The sequence below is a fragment of the Procambarus clarkii genome, chromosome 67, assembly GCF_040958095.1.
Source record: "Procambarus clarkii isolate CNS0578487 chromosome 67, FALCON_Pclarkii_2.0, whole genome shotgun sequence".
NCBI lineage: Eukaryota > Metazoa > Arthropoda > Malacostraca > Decapoda > Cambaridae > Procambarus > Procambarus clarkii.
Window position 1 is genome coordinate 25,514,034 of NC_091216.1, and position 17,472 is coordinate 25,531,505.

At 41.9% G+C, this 17,472-nt stretch overlaps 1 protein-coding gene and 1 non-coding gene across 4 annotated transcripts; both read right to left on the reverse strand.

Annotated features, from left to right (window-relative positions):
* Positions 1–627: 627 nt before the first annotated feature.
* On the reverse strand, positions 628–700 carry TRNAF-GAA (transfer RNA phenylalanine (anticodon GAA)). The gene has a single exon. It is a non-coding gene; the product is annotated as a tRNA-Phe (tRNA).
* Positions 701–2,561: 1,861 nt separating this feature from the next.
* LOC123767594 (zinc transporter ZIP1) lies at positions 2,562–12,761 on the reverse strand. 3 transcript variants are annotated; one of them, XM_069310520.1, is made up of 4 exons: positions 12,469–12,761; positions 8,162–8,407; positions 7,352–7,567; positions 2,562–3,943 (listed from the first exon to the last, which is right to left on the reverse strand). In XM_069310520.1, the coding sequence occupies exons 3-4, from the start codon at positions 7,478–7,480 to the stop codon at positions 2,990–2,992; spliced, it is 1,083 nt and encodes a 360-aa protein (XP_069166621.1). In that variant the 5' UTR covers positions 7,481–7,567; positions 8,162–8,407; positions 12,469–12,761; the 3' UTR covers positions 2,562–2,989. The 3 variants fall into 3 exon arrangements, with proteins under 3 accessions (XP_069166621.1, XP_045613314.1, XP_045613316.1); XM_045757358.2 differs by having other exon boundaries at positions 8,162–8,410; XM_045757360.2 differs by lacking the exon at positions 12,469–12,761 and adding an exon at positions 11,085–11,141 and having other exon boundaries at positions 8,162–8,410.
* Between the last annotated feature and the right edge of the window lie 4,711 nt (positions 12,762–17,472).

Sequence of the window (17,472 nt, forward strand, 5' to 3'; positions counted from 1 at the left end):
TTCCCACCTCTCCCCGCCCTCTTCCCTTCCATTTCCCGCCCCCTTTGTCTTCCCCCTTTGGTCCACCACTTCGTCCCCTCCTTCTCCTTCTCCTTCTCCCCGAAGACATGTTCCTTTGAACACTTACAAACTCTAAAGGAAGCACACAAAATATTTCACACTTGCTCCATAAATTCGCATGTGGGTCTCTTGTAGGCAGTGTGCAGTTTTGGAGGCCGTAACGAAGTTATAAATAAATAAATAATAATAAATAAATGTTTATTCAGGTAAAGTACATACATACAAGAGGTTTTACAAAAATTGATGGATTTATAGATAGAGCTAGTACATACAATGCCTAAAGCCACTATTACGCAAAGCGTTTCGGGTAGCTAAGAATTACATAATAACCTCTGATCATGTAATTAACACTAGGTGTCCTAGTGTGTTACATGATGAAGGTGTGTGTGTGTGTGTACTCACTTATTTGTGCTTGCGGGGGTTGAGCTTTGGCTCTTTGGTCCCGCCTCTCAACAATTAATCAACTGGTGGTGCTCTGCCGCCCACAGCATATGTATGAGGTGCATAAATAACTCAATTCAGAAACTTTAATGCGTAAAACTTTGGATCAGTTCATAAAAAAAGAATTGCCCAGACCAGGGATCGAACCAGGGACCTTTAGATCTTCAGTCTAACGCTCTCCCAACTGAGCTATCTAGGCCATGTGAGTACGCGTGTGTATTCATCTACTTGTTTCCACCTAGTGGTGATTGCGGGGGTTGAGCTCTGGCTCTTTGGTCCCGCCTCTCAACTGTCAATCAACTGGTGTACAGGTTCCTGAGCCTACTGGGCTCTATTATATCTACAATTGAAACTGTGTATGGAGTCAGCCTCCACCACATCACTGCCTAATGCATTCCACTTGTCAACTACTCTGACACTGAAAAAGTTATTTCTAACGTCCCTGCGGCTCATATGGGTTCTCAATTTCCACCTGTGTCCCCTTGTTCGCGTTCCTCCCCCCCCCCCCCCGTGTTAAACAGTTTATCTTCATCTACCCTGTCAATTCCTCTGAGGATTTTGTAGGTAGTGATCATGTCTTCCCTAACTCTTCTTTCTTCCCGCGACGTTAGGTGCATTCCACGCAGCCGTTCTTCGTAATTCATGCCTGTTAGTTCTGGGACTAGCCTAGTGGCATTCCTCTGAACTTTTTCCAGCTTCGTCTTGTGCTTTACAAGGTACGGGGCTCCATGCTGGGGCTGCATACTCCAGTGTTGGTCTTACGTATGTAGTATACAAGGTTCTGAATGATTCCCTACACAGGTTCCTGAAGGCAGTTCTGATGTTAGCCAGCCTCGCATATGCCGATGATGTTATTCTTTTGACGGAGACTTCAGGATCTATACTTCAGGAAACAGGTTTGGCGTGTTATCAACTCCTAGATCTTTCTCTCTGTCCGTTTCGTGAAGGACTTCATCTCCCATTCAGTATCCAATGACTGGCCTTCTATTTCCTCCGCCTAGTTTCATTACCTTACATTTATCTGAGTTAAACATTAGTAGCCTTTTGTAGGACCATTACTTCAGTTTGTCTAGGTCATCCTGTAGCCTCACACTATCTTCTTCCGTCTTAATCCTCCTCATAATTTTTGCATCATCAGCAAACAATGAGAGGAACGAGTCAATTCCCTCATGGAGATCATTTACATGTCAGAAACAGTATCCCTAACAATGTGTTAGGGATATAATATCCCTAACACATTGTTAGGGATACTGTTTCTGATACTGTTTGGGTTTTCTTCTAGTACCCATTCCTCCAAGTTTACTTGTTTTATTTATAATCCCATCTATGTTAGTGTACAATGCCTTGAAGCTCACTTTCTTCTGTTTCACACACACACATATACACACATGTGTGTGTGATCACCTAGTTGTGCTTGCGGGGGTTGAGCTCTGCTCTTTTGGCCCGCTTCTCAACTGTCATTCAATCAACTGTTACTACTATTTTTTTTCCTCCACACACAAAGGAAGCAACTCGTAGCAGCTGTCTAACTCCCAGGTACCTATTTACTGCTAGGTAACAGGAGCATCAGGGTTAAGGAAACTTTGCCCGTCTGTCTCCGCCGGGTGTGGGGATCGAACCCCGGTCTCCTAGGTGCACGAATCTAGGTCGCTATCCACTCAGCCGTTCAGGATATGTGTGTGTGTGTGTGTGTGTGTGTATGTGTGTGTGTGTGTGTGTGTGTGTGTGTGTGTGTGTGTGTGTGTGTGTGTGTGAGGGGGGCGTGTGTGTGTGTGTGTGTGTGTGTGTGTGTGTGTGTGTGTGTGTGTGTGTGTGTGTGTGTGTGTGTGTGTGTGTGTGTGTGTGTGTGTGTGTGTGTGTGTGTGTGTGTGTGTGTGTGTGTGTGTGTGTGTGTGTGTGTGTGTGTGTGTGTGCGTGTATTTAGGAATACCTCGCCCTCGAAGAAGAGAATATGAAGCACCCAAGGGCGCCTTACGGGGCTCCCACGTGCGCTCACATATTCTATTTAATCACTCCATTATGTTGGTAATTATATAATTTTATTATGAAACTTTATCATGTAAAAACCAGTAATTTATTACACAAAATGGGTTACAACATTGTTGACATACAAGGTACAAAGTTAGTCGTTACAGGCTGTCGAGTTATTCCAGCTCCTGAACGGGAGCAGGAATGCAGTGTGCATTTCCTGCTCTGTATTGCCACGCTTAGGCGCTGAAATATAAGAACAACAACTACGGGTTCACCATAGACCGTGCTGCTTGGAACTTTTTGTTCCAGGTAGCGAATCTTAAACAACAACAACATATATTCATACTTTCACTATATATAATTAGGCTTCGGCTTATGTATCTTATACAGAAATATGAACATTATATATATGTTTACAGTTCAGTGCCTTCGGGTGTTTCAAAGCGTGATGATGACCGCGCCTGAGCGGAGCCGGTAACTTGACTGGTGTCACCTGTCGGAGCATTTACTCGAAGGTTCAGAAGATAGGGTAAGGGGAGGTGAAGGTGGTGAGGGAGTGTGTCTCAGCTTCGGCCAGCAAGGGGTCCTCAGTCGGCACGAACTTGTCCAGGACCTGCAGGGCCGCCATGAACAAGAAGCCCGCTAACAGTGTCCACATTTTGAGGTAGGTTCCTTGGGGCTTGGCTCGCTCCCTCTCGAGTACCTCGCAGAAGGTCACGTACAGGATGGTCCCCGCTGAGAGCCCCTGCAGGCAGGTTGGCACCAGTACTCCTGCAGGTGTGGCACTAGTGGTCATGGAGACCACCAGAGTGCCAATTAAGCCGCCCAGAGGCGACGCCAGGGAGAATATAATCATTGAGGAATAAAACGACGTATTGGATGCTTTGGCTTCCAGCAGTTCCATTCCCATGCAAAAACCAATAATTAGTTTGTGAGAAGAGAGAGCAGCAAACAGTAGCCAAACGTCTGACGGCTTATGGACGAGCCCGAGTGCCAGGCCCTCCATGATGCTATGGACGGAGAGTGCCACCACCACCACTATGGCGCGGAGCACAGACAGTTCTCCCTCCACGGCCGAGCCTTGAGCCTCCAATGTACCGTTAGAAGACTCCTCCTGCTTCAGCTTCTTAAGACATTCATCGTCGGTGTCTCCGTCCTTAGTGGAGTACTGAACCTTCTCCTTGCATTTGGACCGTATCTCCACGTTCATCTCCACATCCTGCTTGGGCACCGGCAGATGGGAGTGGCCGCCGTGCCCCCGGTGGAGGCACGTGTGCATCACCACCTCCGTCACGTACATGAAGAAGAACCCGCAGCAGACGATGAGCTCCGGCAGCGGGTAGGAGGAGGCGGGGAAGAAGTCCTGAGCGACGGCCATCTGCAGGAGGTGTCTGGTCTCCGGGAGGAGGTGGAGGAACACTGTTGCCATCAGCACCCCGCCGCCGAAGCACAAACATCCGCTCATAAACGACTGTTAAAACATAGAGTTGTATGAGTCATGAGGCTGAAGAAGGCAACATATCAAGCAAAACACATATACACTTCAGATTAACAAAATTCTAAGAGTTTAGGGGAGAACATTATCACTTCTATTCAAGAAATGTGCAGATATTTCATCGAGAGTTATGTATTACATAAAGCCTTAACCAAGCTTTACCTACTGTACGCAGCAGCGCATGACTTACTGACTTCATTATGTAACTGTAACCCTTACCACAGTCGCCCACACCATGGGTGCATGCCAGGCACATGTAAATAATGCAACTTGTTGCATTAGTCTCCCGAGACTGCAGGATACCTAATAGTTCGCCCACTTAGTATCGTAATTACCTAAGTGTAGTTACAGGATGAGAGCTACGCTCGTGGTGTCCCGTCTTCCCAGCACTCTTTGTCATATAACGCTTTGAAGCTACTGACGGTCTTGGCCTCCACCACCTTCTCACTTAACTTGTTCCAACCGTCTACCACTCTGTTTACAAAAGTGAATTTTCGTATATTTCTCCGGCAGCTTTGTTTCGTTAGTTTAAATCTATGACCTCTTGGTTCTTGAAGTTCCGGGTCTCAGGAATTCTTCCCTATCAATTTTATCGATTCCTGTTACTATTTTGAACGTAGTGATCATATCGCCTCTTTTTCTTCTATCGTCTAGTTTTTGCACTTAGTGGTTGTTTTATCGTGGCTGACACTTAGTGTCGTGGCTGACAGTATCGTGGCTGACAGTATCGTGGCTGACACATAGTATCGTGGCTGACACTTAGTATCGTGGCTGACACATAGTATCGTGGCTGACACATAGTATCGTGGCTGGCAACAGTCATTACTGTGAACTTTTTGACTACCACAAAAACTTGTCTACATCTATCACCTACCTCTATACTGACACTAACTAGCTCATTAACAACCTCTAGTGCCTCTCTGATTCCATCAAGCACTATCTCTATATTAAGTCAATCTAAGTCTCAATATTTCAAGTTTAACAAATATCTTTCGCTTCCCATTTTTAAAACCATATATTTTATATAGAAATTAGATCCTTCATTGGAATTACTCACCACTAATTTGGGAGTCTTGACTTAATTGGGGAGTCTTATATAAAGCTACCATACACACTCTAAGACAGCCTCACCCATCTGTTGAGCATTGAACTCACATTCACTAATCGGTTTATTATAATAAAACCATAATTAGCCCGAAACGCTGTGCGTACTAGTGGCTTTACAAGAATGTAAACACATCATGCTACGTACTCTCATAAACCTAATGTAACTTCTTGTATATAAATAAATAAATAAATAAATAAATAAATAAATAAATAAATAAATAAATAAATAAATAAATAAATAAATAAATAAATAATAAATAGCCTAATAACAACTTTCCCTCCAGAATAAACCGTCAAATATGAGCAATTAACATATCACTATCAGACAAAGGAACATATTCAGAAACACAATAATTTCGATAATCATGTAACCCCCGAAATAGGCAAAATTATGGCCCTCGTTCCAGATGGAGGTTGTCGACCAACGTACACACACACACAGTCAGCTGAAACAATTCGTACATGAATGTCTAACATAAGATGATAAATAAATTTTGAGAAGAACTGCGCAGCTGTTGATGACTTAAAAAGAATAAGTCCACTTGTAGTTTTCAATAACCAAAGAAATTAATAATATATCAATTTTGTTATATTAATTGTGCATATCCAATTTTAAAAGCAATTTAACAACAGCCAGTGTAAATTGTAAATAAAACTAGCTTTGAGATAGCGCGAACAATATATATAAAATCACTTTTAGATGAAAATTAGAACTCAGGATAAGAAGGTGATAAGACTTATCTTCAAATATTTCACTTGAGGACACACACATACAGACCCTCACAGAGATACACAGCTGATGCACATCCAGTCACAGATAAAGCCGCTCGTACCAGTTCTGGTACAGCTACACACACACACAGCTCACGTGTCAAGTTGACCAAACCACACGCTAGAAAGTGAAGGGACGACGACGTTTCAACATATTTCAGCCACGTTATTGTGACTCCTCGTCAGCTTACGTGTCATGTTTGGGATGGGTGTCGGTGGTCTCTGGTTGGGTTCACGTGGAAGGGTTTGGATATTCACGGGGATACAAGCCACACAGTACACAGGATGGCTCATTAACGGGATTAAATTTCCTATCCAAGCCAACCTCACCTAACATAGCCTACCTTTTTAGCTGTGAGGTGAGGCTGGCTCTTTTTAGGCTCACATCCTATCCTAATAATATATATATATATATATATATATATATATATATATATATATATATATATATATATATATATATATATATATATATATATATATATATAAATACAGTGGTACAATATAGTTACAGTGAAGAGTGTGAAATGAAGATATGGGAGAGAGACTGTGAGTAAGGAGGAAGGGAGACACGGAGACATACAGAGACAGTTCGACAGTTCGACAGAGCCCTTTATATTATTGTGAAACCTGTATATATATATATATATATATATATATATATATATATATATATATATATATATATATATATATATATATATATATATATATATATATATATATATATATATATATATATATATATATATATATATATATATATACAGGTTTCACAATAACATAAAGGGCTCTGTCGAACTGTCTTTTTGTACGATGTCTTAGTTCCTTCCCTAGTCACTATCCCTAGCTCCGCCTAGCCTAGCCACTCTACCTAGCTCTTCTCGTCCCATTTTACGAAAACGTAGAGCGGCCCGCCACCGTGAATCAAGAGCACAGATGTGCATCACACGGCTCTATTAACCATTCGTCATATACCTTCTACCACCTGCCAACACCCATTTCCTCTCAAACTGTCATTGCCATATGTGTAATCCTCCGAGTTTGACACGTGTGTGTTTAAATTATAAAAGGTAATATTAATAGTTATTTACCTATCTGTTGGCCGGCATATCGCCAGCTGATACCTAAAAACATGCTTCCCGCGTGACGGGAAGCATTTTCTAAGGTTATCTTATAGGCATGTTATCTGATAAGTACTCAAGGATGAGCTCCCTGTTTACACCGCTAGGAAACATTTCAGTCTGAATAATCCGCCAGGAGTCCAAGGCTACGCCACCTGGAAAGAATCCCCAGACTCGGCCACCTGGTGTAGAGGACCTCTGAGATGGGAGTTATGGACGTCTGTGCTGACCTGATCAAGAACTGATACAGCTCTCTAGTGGTAACATTTTTGTACAGATAGTCTTATGAATACGTTTGTCTCCATAGGCTCTCTGGGAGCTCACCTGGGTGAGGAGAGACTGTCCTGGGAGGGGAGAGACTGTCCTGGGAGGGGAGACTGACCTGGGTGCTGCCGCGCTGCATGCGACCAATAACCAACTTCCTGACGAGGAGCGGGAGGAGGCAGACGGCCAGCGTCAGCGCCCCCATGGTCACCAGGACCACCGCCTTCGTCTCCGCCAGGCCCAGCATCCTGTAGCCTCACCACCCGCCTGCCTAATGGGGGAGGCTGACTCTCTCTCTTCGGCTGTCGCCTTCCTCCTCCTCACCCGTCTGATCCTGCAGGAGGCAGTAGTGATTACAGTTATCTGTCATCACATCACGTATACAGCATTTTTGTATATATTATTCAACCTTCTTTATCTACTTTTTTAATACAATATTTGATCACGTTTTCATCCTGTTTAAGAAGCGTATTTTAAATATTTCACAACTAGTATTTGTTACAAAATAATAGTGGTATTTTCCTAGGTTACTTTAGATGCTCCAGCCGAGGAGCTGGAGCCGATTTAAATCCATCATATTCGTAAAATTGTTTCACGGCATGACTAGACAATCTTCACGATACTTTTATGGAAGATTAGATTGTCAGTACACGAATGATGGTACACGACTGAATGCTAAGTGGATAAGAATGAATAAATGAAGTGTGAATGGTAGTCGTCATGTGGAGCGAGTTTTACGTAATATTGACATATTGACAATATGTCAATATTGACACTTAAGACAGTGTCACTTTCACAGTGTACAATATGTCAATATGACACTAAGACAGTCTTAGTGTCTTTAGACTAAAGACACCAAGGAATCTTCAGACTTAGACTCCTCACTAAGTCTAAATCCGGCACTGTTTATATCGCATCATATACTTACTAAAGACTACTTTAGCTTTGCTGGTAACTCTCTCTCTTTGTGGTGATGCTGCTTCTCCTCCCTCTTCCTGCTGCTGACGGCCCCTCTGCTGACCTGCTGCTGCTGACGGCCTCTCTGCTGACCTGTTGTTACTGCTGACGGCACCTCTGCTGACCTGCTGCTGCTGCTGACGACCTCTCTGCTGACCTGCTGCTGCTGAGTCGCTAGGCTCCTCTTCCTTCTAGTTTTCCATCGTTTCTTCACTTGCTGCTACAGTTCAGAGAGTTTACAATTATTATTTGACACTGGCTGTTTATTGAAGTCGTTGTGTTACATTACACTTCCTATTAACAATATTTTAAATGTATTGTAAACCTTTTTAACAAAACGAGTTCCATAATTTTGCGTTTTGGGATGATTCGGACGATGACATTGTAATATTCGTGGAACGTGAAGGTGTATTGCGTGGTTAATGTCCCGTGTAGGGTGTATTTGTGTACACTTGGGGGAGGGAGGTGTAGTGGAGGCTGTGTCTGTGTACACTTGGGTGAGGGAGGTGTAGTGGAGGCTGTGTTTGTGTACGCTTGAGGGAGGAAGGTGTAGTGGAGGCTGTGTCTGTGTACGCTTGAGGGAGGAAGGTGTAGTGGAGGCTGTGTTTGTGTACACTTGGGTGAGGGAGGTGTAGTGGAGGCTGTGTTTGTGTACGCTTGAGGGAGGAAGGTGTAGTGGAGGCTGTGTTTGTGTACGCTTGGGGGAGGGAGGTGTAGTGGAGGTGTAAATACGCGAGCGAGAATACATCCTGTTGGCCTGGTTCTATATTCACTGACCAGCCCCACTGGGTGTACCACAGGCCGTTCTCGCCAGCGCGTTCCCAAAGTCGAAAAACTGCTGTACTAAAATGCCTTATCCTTACCCATCAGAGGTTGCCCACCGACAGAAAACGGGACATTTTGCCAATTTCGCGAGCCGCTACCACTTTCTAGTACGACAATTTTTGGCTTTAGGTGGAGTATACGTCGAAATACGGCGTGCTATTCGGAGGAAGGGTTGGTGAGTCTGTGGGTACTTACAGAAATACTAATTATATGTTTGTGTTATGTAGCTTGTTTATTGATGTTAACCATGAGTAGTGAAGATGGTTACTGTAATGATGGGTAAGTGATGAAGGGTAGGGAAGGTGGTGAAGGGTAGGGAAGGTGGTGAAGGGTAGAGAAGGTGGTGAAGGGTAGGGAAGGTGGTGAAGGGTAGGGAAGGTGGTGAAGGGTAGGGAAGGTGGTGAAGGGTAGGGAAGGTGGTGAAGGGTAGGGAAGGTGGTGAAGGGAAGGGAAGGTGGTGATGGGTAGGGAAGGTAGTGATACAGTGATGATGGCCCTATGTAATGAAGATGGGTAGTAATAGCTGTTATATGTAATGAAAATAGTTACAGTGAAGAGTGTGAAATGAAGATATGGGAGAGAGACTGTGAGTAGGGAGGAAGGGAGACACGGAGACATACAGAGACCCGGGCACCGTCGTATACCATCTCAAGTGTGTGTATATTTATATATATATAAAATAATATAATATAAACTTGGACCATCGGGCATTGAACTCGGCCCCGAGGACAGCGCTCTATTGACCGGTCCAGGATACTCGTTAATAAGGAAGTACTCAAAAGGTAGCCTATTACCATGTCTGAGTTTTAAACCTCCCACAGGGCGCTACACTAGACACAGTGAATGAAACTGAATTATCCACGAGATTATTGATAGTATAGTGTGTGCATATATATATATATATATATATATATATATATATATATATATATATATATATATATATATATATATATATATATATATGTATATATATATACATATATGTATATATATATACATATACATATATATATATATATATATATATATATATATATATATATATATATATATATATATATATATATATATATATATATATAATGAGCTTGGTAAACGAGGATGGGCTTAATAAACGAGGATAGCTTCGATTAACGAAGATGGGTTTGATAAATGAGGATGGGTTTGACAGATAAGGACCCACTACGACACGTGCATAGCCTGAGTGGTCTGCATTATAGGTTCCATAAACCAGTCACGACCAGTTCTATCTTAATTAACAGGCTTGAGGTAGCCGAACGCTCTGAGGCTGCGCTGTGGGGTTGGGTTTTAGGCCCATGAAATCATCATTATTATTAAAAATTGCAATCATTATAAACGCCCCACTTGAGGGAGTAAGTTACTTTGACAACCCAGTGTTATAATCAGCCAAACAGCCATGTATGGAGGTGGGTGTGGACTCGCCTAATTCTTTAATAATGAGGGGAGACTTGGTTTGCAGGAAGCGTCATTTTGCTGCTTAAATAATGCGAAAGTTATTGCTTACATCTAGGGGAAAATGTCTCGTGTTGGACTCTGGAGTTTGTGTATAACCTCCTCTGACCTCACCTTAAATAATGTAACTTTCTGTGGTCTTCCAATCAAAAGTGTAATTACAGAACTTTGAAATAAATACGGGAATGGCGTACGTATAATATATTTCCACCGAACAGCTGTGACCAGATTGAATGTCTGAGCTTTCTGACAAATTTAGACTTCAGGATAATTTCCTTGACACCAGTAACCTTTCACAACGCCTTCTCTGACACCAGTAGACTTTCACAACACCTTCTCTGACACCAGTAGACTTTCACAACACCTCTGACACCAGCACACTTTCACAACACCTTATTTAACATCAGTAGACTTTCACAACTTTCCTTGAAATCAATAAACTTTCAGAACAGGCACCAAAAAACACCTTTACACTTTTCGAACACTTCTTTTGCCGCCAGTACACTGTAAGTCATATATTCCTTAACACCATATTCCTCTTTCAGATCGGGTTCCCTAAGAGCACTACACTGGAGCGCCCTGAGGGACGCCACCTCTGCCGTCAGTGTCGGCGGAGCGACCACGTCCTCCCTCGCTAATCCCAGTAACCAACTGGCAGAAGCAGACTCAATTGTCACACACTAGGTTGTAGCATCTTGTGGGAGGGACAGAAATAAGATATAGAAATATTTTGTTATCCAGGATTGACAAGACTATCACTGAACCTAAGCCTAGCGAGAGATTTATATACTAAGATGAAAATTCGTAAGTACTAGGCTACTGGTTATATCGAATACTAGGCTAGGAGTTATTTGATATTAACTCTAGGGGAAATATATACACCGAAAGGTGTATGCCTCCTCAGTGTATATTCCTGGGGTTTTACTCTAGTCTTAACACCAGACGCGGATGAAAGGCCTGAAATCCAGCACTGACCAAAACTAGCTGATGATTCAGAGCCTTACCACCTATAGCCACTCCGGTCAATTTCCCCAACCGCTCAAAACTAATTTTAGTAAATTATGATACGTTTGAAAACAGTCTGAAGCCAAACGCAGTTTCAACAATCTTTGTTGTTTGAAATGCGCATCAGTTACTTACAATTGAAAAATAAGTTGCCGCTAGCAACAGTGATAAATTGGTGATTGTAAAGAAGGTAGTCATTTATGTAGATGTTTGACAGGGGAGGGGGGGGGGGGGGGTTAATCAAGCCGTCAGGAGGCCAGAAAGAGACAATAGAGGTAGTAGTCGAAGGTTGGGTAGTAGGGAGAGATGTGGGATAAGCTTCCAATTGGCCATAGACTCTCAGGTCAGCCTCACCAGTGAGCCCGTGCGAGCTCTCCACCTGCACCTGCAGGCCCCTGGTAGTGTGTGTGTGTGTGTGTCTTTCCCTTTCTCTAGGAAATCTGCCTAATCATTTATGTCCCACCCGGGATTCGAACCTGAGATTTCCGACTGCGAGCCGAGAACGAACCCATCTGTACTACCGGGACCCTTTTAGATGAGACTAGGAGGAAGAAGTGCGTCTGGGAGCGGTCGTCTGGTTGGTTCTATGCCCTCCGATATCAACAAAAATTCAGCTTTGGATATAAATGAATCTGGGAAGACCCGACTTTGCTGGGTTTTAAAATACAACCGTAAAAGATCATCAGGGCAAATAGGGGGACCTTTGACAAGCCGCCGACTTCCTATCCTCGTCGAGGTCACTAGTATTAGAGGGGGGGGGGGCCTCAGGTAAATCCTACTAATGAACAATGAAGGGGATATCGTTCCGTATTGAAACGAAAGGCGTGATTTTCTAACACTATTTTGTTTAGGAAACACGTTGCAACTTCGTGGCGCTAAACACTATCTGACGTATATCATTTTTCTGTTAGTTGGATCTAGTGATGTCCAAGATGGAAGTTACAGATACAAGCCATAAGAGCGATTGTTTACCTTCCACCAGGTGGCGACGACTCGTCTCAGCTGCCTCGAAAGTGTCCTCGCAACGGCCTCAACTTCAACTTATTGGTAGAGTAATTATGCTTTACGTATAGTATCCAATATATTCAATAATTAGTCAATTATTCACAAAAGGTCAAGGGGAATGGTGAGCATGCAGCGAGTCGTACTGCTGCAGTGCCGGGGTGAGAGTGTGAGTGCTAGCTTGCCACCGGCGAGGCCTCAACCATCTCACTGTCTCTTGCAGCTCGCCCGCCTTATGTTATCTCACGTATCATACTCTCGACTTGTTACCTTGGCAGGTGTTTAGCTGCTGTCTACAGTTATCACGGCGCACGTCATCGAATTCTAGCAACCGAGATATGACTATATACAACAAACATATGTATATTTGTTTACATAAACCTAAAGAAACAATCTCGGCGAAGAAAAAGTGTCTTATATAGGAGCATCGTCAGGCAGGACTATGAAGACCCTTCCACAGACACTCCACGAGGATGGACCAAGAAACACCCGAACATCAGTATTCGGCTGTCCCAGGATTTACAAGTATGCTGCAGCTATCAAGAAGTGTGTGGTTACAAGTAAGTCAATATCAACGTGACACAAATATTAGAGGTGAGCATCGCGCACTTTTTAGGTTAAGGTTATCTCTTCAAACATTGTTCAATGCAACCTTTGATCAGAGACGCATTTCAGGGTATTGGAGACACCTACTCAAGATCACTTGTAGATTGAATTCTGTATATAAAGGTTAGAGATTTATTTATCCTGGCATGATTTTAGGATGTGATACAAAAAGCAGCCAATCAGGTAATTATTAAATGTATATCTAACCTCGCCCAATTTTCCAAGATAACACATGAGGTGGGGAGGGAGTATGCGAGTGTCGTAGCCTAGTCGGCCCCAGTCGGAGGCGTCTAGTTTTTTGTGCACCCCATACTCATCCTGTGAGCGGTAGCGCAAAAAGCATTACAGAGGGCACAAAACGTCTTCATCAGACCTCAACGGAGATTATTACATAAACAATTTCATGTCATTCATATCTTATAATTACAATGTCAGCTAGTTACAGAGAATGTTCTATTTCAAGAGCTATATATTTACAGTAAGTCATTATACATTAATGGTAGAGTTTACTTCAAACTTGGACTATGTTTAAGACAAGACCAACCTGTCCTCAGGGAGGAAATCCCCTCAAGGGAATGGATTGGGAATGACTACGTAATTTGTGCTATTATCTACGCTGTGTCCATGGTTAGGCTATCAAGGTTACTTACGGTTTGGTTCGGTTAGGTTTCATTACGTTTAATTATGCTAATACGATGTATTGACGATAATGTGCAATATGGAATTCGAAAACTGTTTCAGTGTGGCAGTGAATTCCGTTTGCAAAAAAAAACTAATTCTTCACAGAAAACGTTTTCAGCATACACTTTTTATATTTTTAAACCAACCATTTCTTTAACATTAAATTTATATCTTGAGAATAATCTCTATTTACGTCACAGGTTCATTTGCCAGTTAACATGTAGACTATTACTAGAATCGTAATATGCTTTCAGACCGTCACACATATCTAGATAACTATCCAATGGTTTGAGGGTGGGTGTGGTTTATCATGGTAATTTAATTTGGTCTGAGGACGGGCTGACATGAAGGTTGGCCAGTAAGCTATTGTGGTGGGCTTACTAACCCTCCCGAGGTTGATAGTTCTTAAGCCCAACATCAAAACTTTGAACATCTGTTGTAAATGTTGAACATACATAGAAAATCTTCAGAACGCAGTCTATGCTGATCCATGTTTCATTAATTACGTGATGCTTGCCCACTGAGAAATATTTTACATCTCGAGGAAGGTCAGGAGGCAGCACAAAAAATGTTATGAGATCCCTTAAAAAAAAGTTGTTTTTCCTTCGCCCTTCGATAGTATCGAAGGGCCAATCGTTACACATAAAACAATCACTGAAGGTGTTTATCTAGAGGTGCTTGAGATTTTCTTGTATCAGAAGTTAAGTACTTGAATCCCCCTGTCCATCTGTCAACAAGTGCTCTTCCTTACTAGAGTTGGGCCCTGAGGAATTGAATTGGCACATCAATCCGTGGCAGGTGCTTACTTCAGAGTGCTTATCTTGTATAACCTTGTTGATGTTGCGTTTTAATTTAAATATTCCTGTTGTTTGAATTTTTTGTCGAATTTGGGCATAACGTTATGGATAGAGGTGGTTTCCCCAGGTTCTTCTGTTAATAGAGCACATTAGAGGTTAAACCACTTTATTAGCCTCTACAGTTGCCTCTTATTACACTGTTTAGATCACTTCAAACCTGTATACATTAAGAAGTTTATTAATATTATTAATTTGAAATTTAATGTATGGACCGCAATGTGGATAATCACACGGACCATGCCAAGTGATGCAGCAGAGAACTTTATTTGTTTAAAAAAAACTATTTAAATGTTGTTTAATCGTAATTTGAAAAGATAATATTAATTAATATATTTTATGATTTTACTCTGAATTTGACTGTCGGTGATTTCACTATCACAAAATAGACAGATATAATAAGAATAACAAGATAGCCTATTGTTTATAGCACACAATAGTATTTAGATTGTTGAAGTTGGTGTTGATGCCTGCCGACCAACGCATGCATATTCTTTTAATAATATTACAACTTAAATTTGTTCAATTTTTCAACAGCATCAGTTTAAAGCTGGAACAGCATGCCAAGTTTCATGAGCATAAACACAGATGGATCAGTAGACCAGCAGGGACAAGAAACCGGAGCTGCAGTTAAGGCAGGAAACTGTAAATATTTGGAGACTCTCAAAGGGGTGTTCAACTTTACAAACAGAAATGCTAGCCATTCAAAAGGCTTTGGAACATGCTCTTGCTGAACACCGACAGCATGTTATCATACATACAGATTCGAGAACTGCCATTGAAACCCTGCAACAAGAACATGTGCATGACAACATTTATCTGACCAAATATATCATAGCATTAATGCAAACACTCAAACGTCAAGGCCGTCGGGTACTTATCAACTGGGTGCCAAGTCATATAGGAATAATAGGAAATGACATTACAGACGAAGCTGCAAAGCTTGCAACTAAGAGCCTCGGGGTGGTGTATTCATGTAACCTACCTTACCCCCTAAATTTCAACCCATGTCTTTTTTTTTTAAACAATACTGTTTGTTGACCAACTTGTATTATTACTGATTTCTGCCATGTCCCCCCCCCCCCCCCTTTTTCCCTTTTTCAACTCAATTTGTGCTTTGATCTCAATTATTATTAAGTTTTAGCCTAAGTGTTTTTCACATTCCTTGCCCGAAACGCAGTGCATATTAGTGGCTTTAGGCATTATATGTATTAGCTCTATCTAGAAATCCAACAATATGTTTGTAACTCATCTTGTATGTATGTGCTTTTACCTTAATAAACATTTGATTTGAATTGAAGAGAGTGTACTAGTTTCCAATTAAGTTGTTTTATCTAGAAAATGGGCCATAATAGAAAACGGAGATATGTTGTATTTTACCCAAACTGACCTACAGTTTGAAAAATACGATGCTAATTGTAAATATAACTCTTGACCGTTATGTTTGACCGTAATTCAGAGTGATTGCACATATTTGACGTTTTAAATTACGTATTTTTATACGTCCTTAAGTTCCATGTACTGCCTCATATTCCCTGTACACCATCATTGTTCTTATATTCCCTCATGTTCCCTGTACTCTCTCGAGTTCCCTGTACTCCCTCGTGTTCTTTGTATTCTTTCTTGATTCCTGTACTTCCTCGTGTTCCATTTTGTTCTCTCATGTGTTCCCTAATATTTGCTATGTTCTTCCTTGTTAACTACATTCAATCATGTTCCTTTCTGTATTTCCTTACATCTTGAATCTAAACCTACAGGAGGAAATATCATATTCCTCCAGTAGGATTTTGGATTAATACGTGGATTTGGCTAAATGATTTCGGGGTTTAGCATCCCTGCGGCCCAGTTCTCGATCAGGCCTTTTTGTTACAGAACCCCAGGAAGCAGCCCGTAGCAGCTGTCTAGCTCCCAGGTACCCATTTACTGGTAGGTTAACAGGGGCATTAGAGTAAAAGAAATTCTGCCCATTTGTTTCCGCCTTCGCTGGGAATCGAACCCGGAACCTTAGGACAAATGATCAGAAGACTGGCAAATGCTTTTTAATATTGACAAATGCAAGATCCTGCATTGAATTTTGTAACTAGCTCATCAAGATTGCAACTTGCTTAGCTAAATGAATTGTGGGGTTCAGTCCCTGAGCCCATTATGTGCCTCTGTAACCCTTTCCACTACCGCCCACAAGATGGGTATGGGGTGCATAATAAATGAACTAAACTAACTGCATGTGGGGCATAGCAACCCACGCCACAGCTACCAAATTAATAACACTACATTACAGCAAATTGATGACCTTGGAGTCAAAACCCACGACTTAATAAAAGCTGCACAGCAGGTTGGAGCAACGGTCAGTAAAGCTAACCAAACCTTTGGAATAATCAAGAGTACCTGTGACTTTAAGGAAAAGAAGGTATAGTGATTCAATTGTATAGATCTCTGGTGCGGCTCCATTTGGATTACTGCATCCGAGCATGAAGACAACATCTTCAGAAGGACATAACTGCTCTGGAATAAGTGCAACACCGGGCGACAAAAATCCTTCCAGAGCTAAGTCAAGTTCAAGTTCAAGTTCAAGTTCAAGTATGTTTATTGAGATAAGCAATAAATACATCTCAAAGGGATAGAGTAGCTTAGGCTATTTCTACCCCCCCTCTACTTCAAGTCCCTCAAGGGGCGCACAAATTCAGTGAGTACAAATAGACAAATAACATTACAAGAATCCCATTTAACATTGCAAGCTAAGTCAACTCACGTATCAGGAACGGTTGAGGGCCACAGGGCTAACAACACTGCAAACCAGGCATGACAGGGCGGATCTCATTGATGCTTTTAAAAT

Excerpts from the sequence above, each read along its gene's own strand:
- LOC123767594 (XM_069310520.1), bottom strand. The coding sequence starts at position 7,480 with ATGCTGGGCCTGGCGGAGACGAAGGCGGTGGTCCTGGTGACCATGGGG. Across the intron at positions 3,944-7,351 it reads TGCAGCGCGGCAGCACCCAG|TCGTTTATGAGCGGATGTTT; the intron begins GTCAGTCTCCCC and ends ATGTTTTAACAG.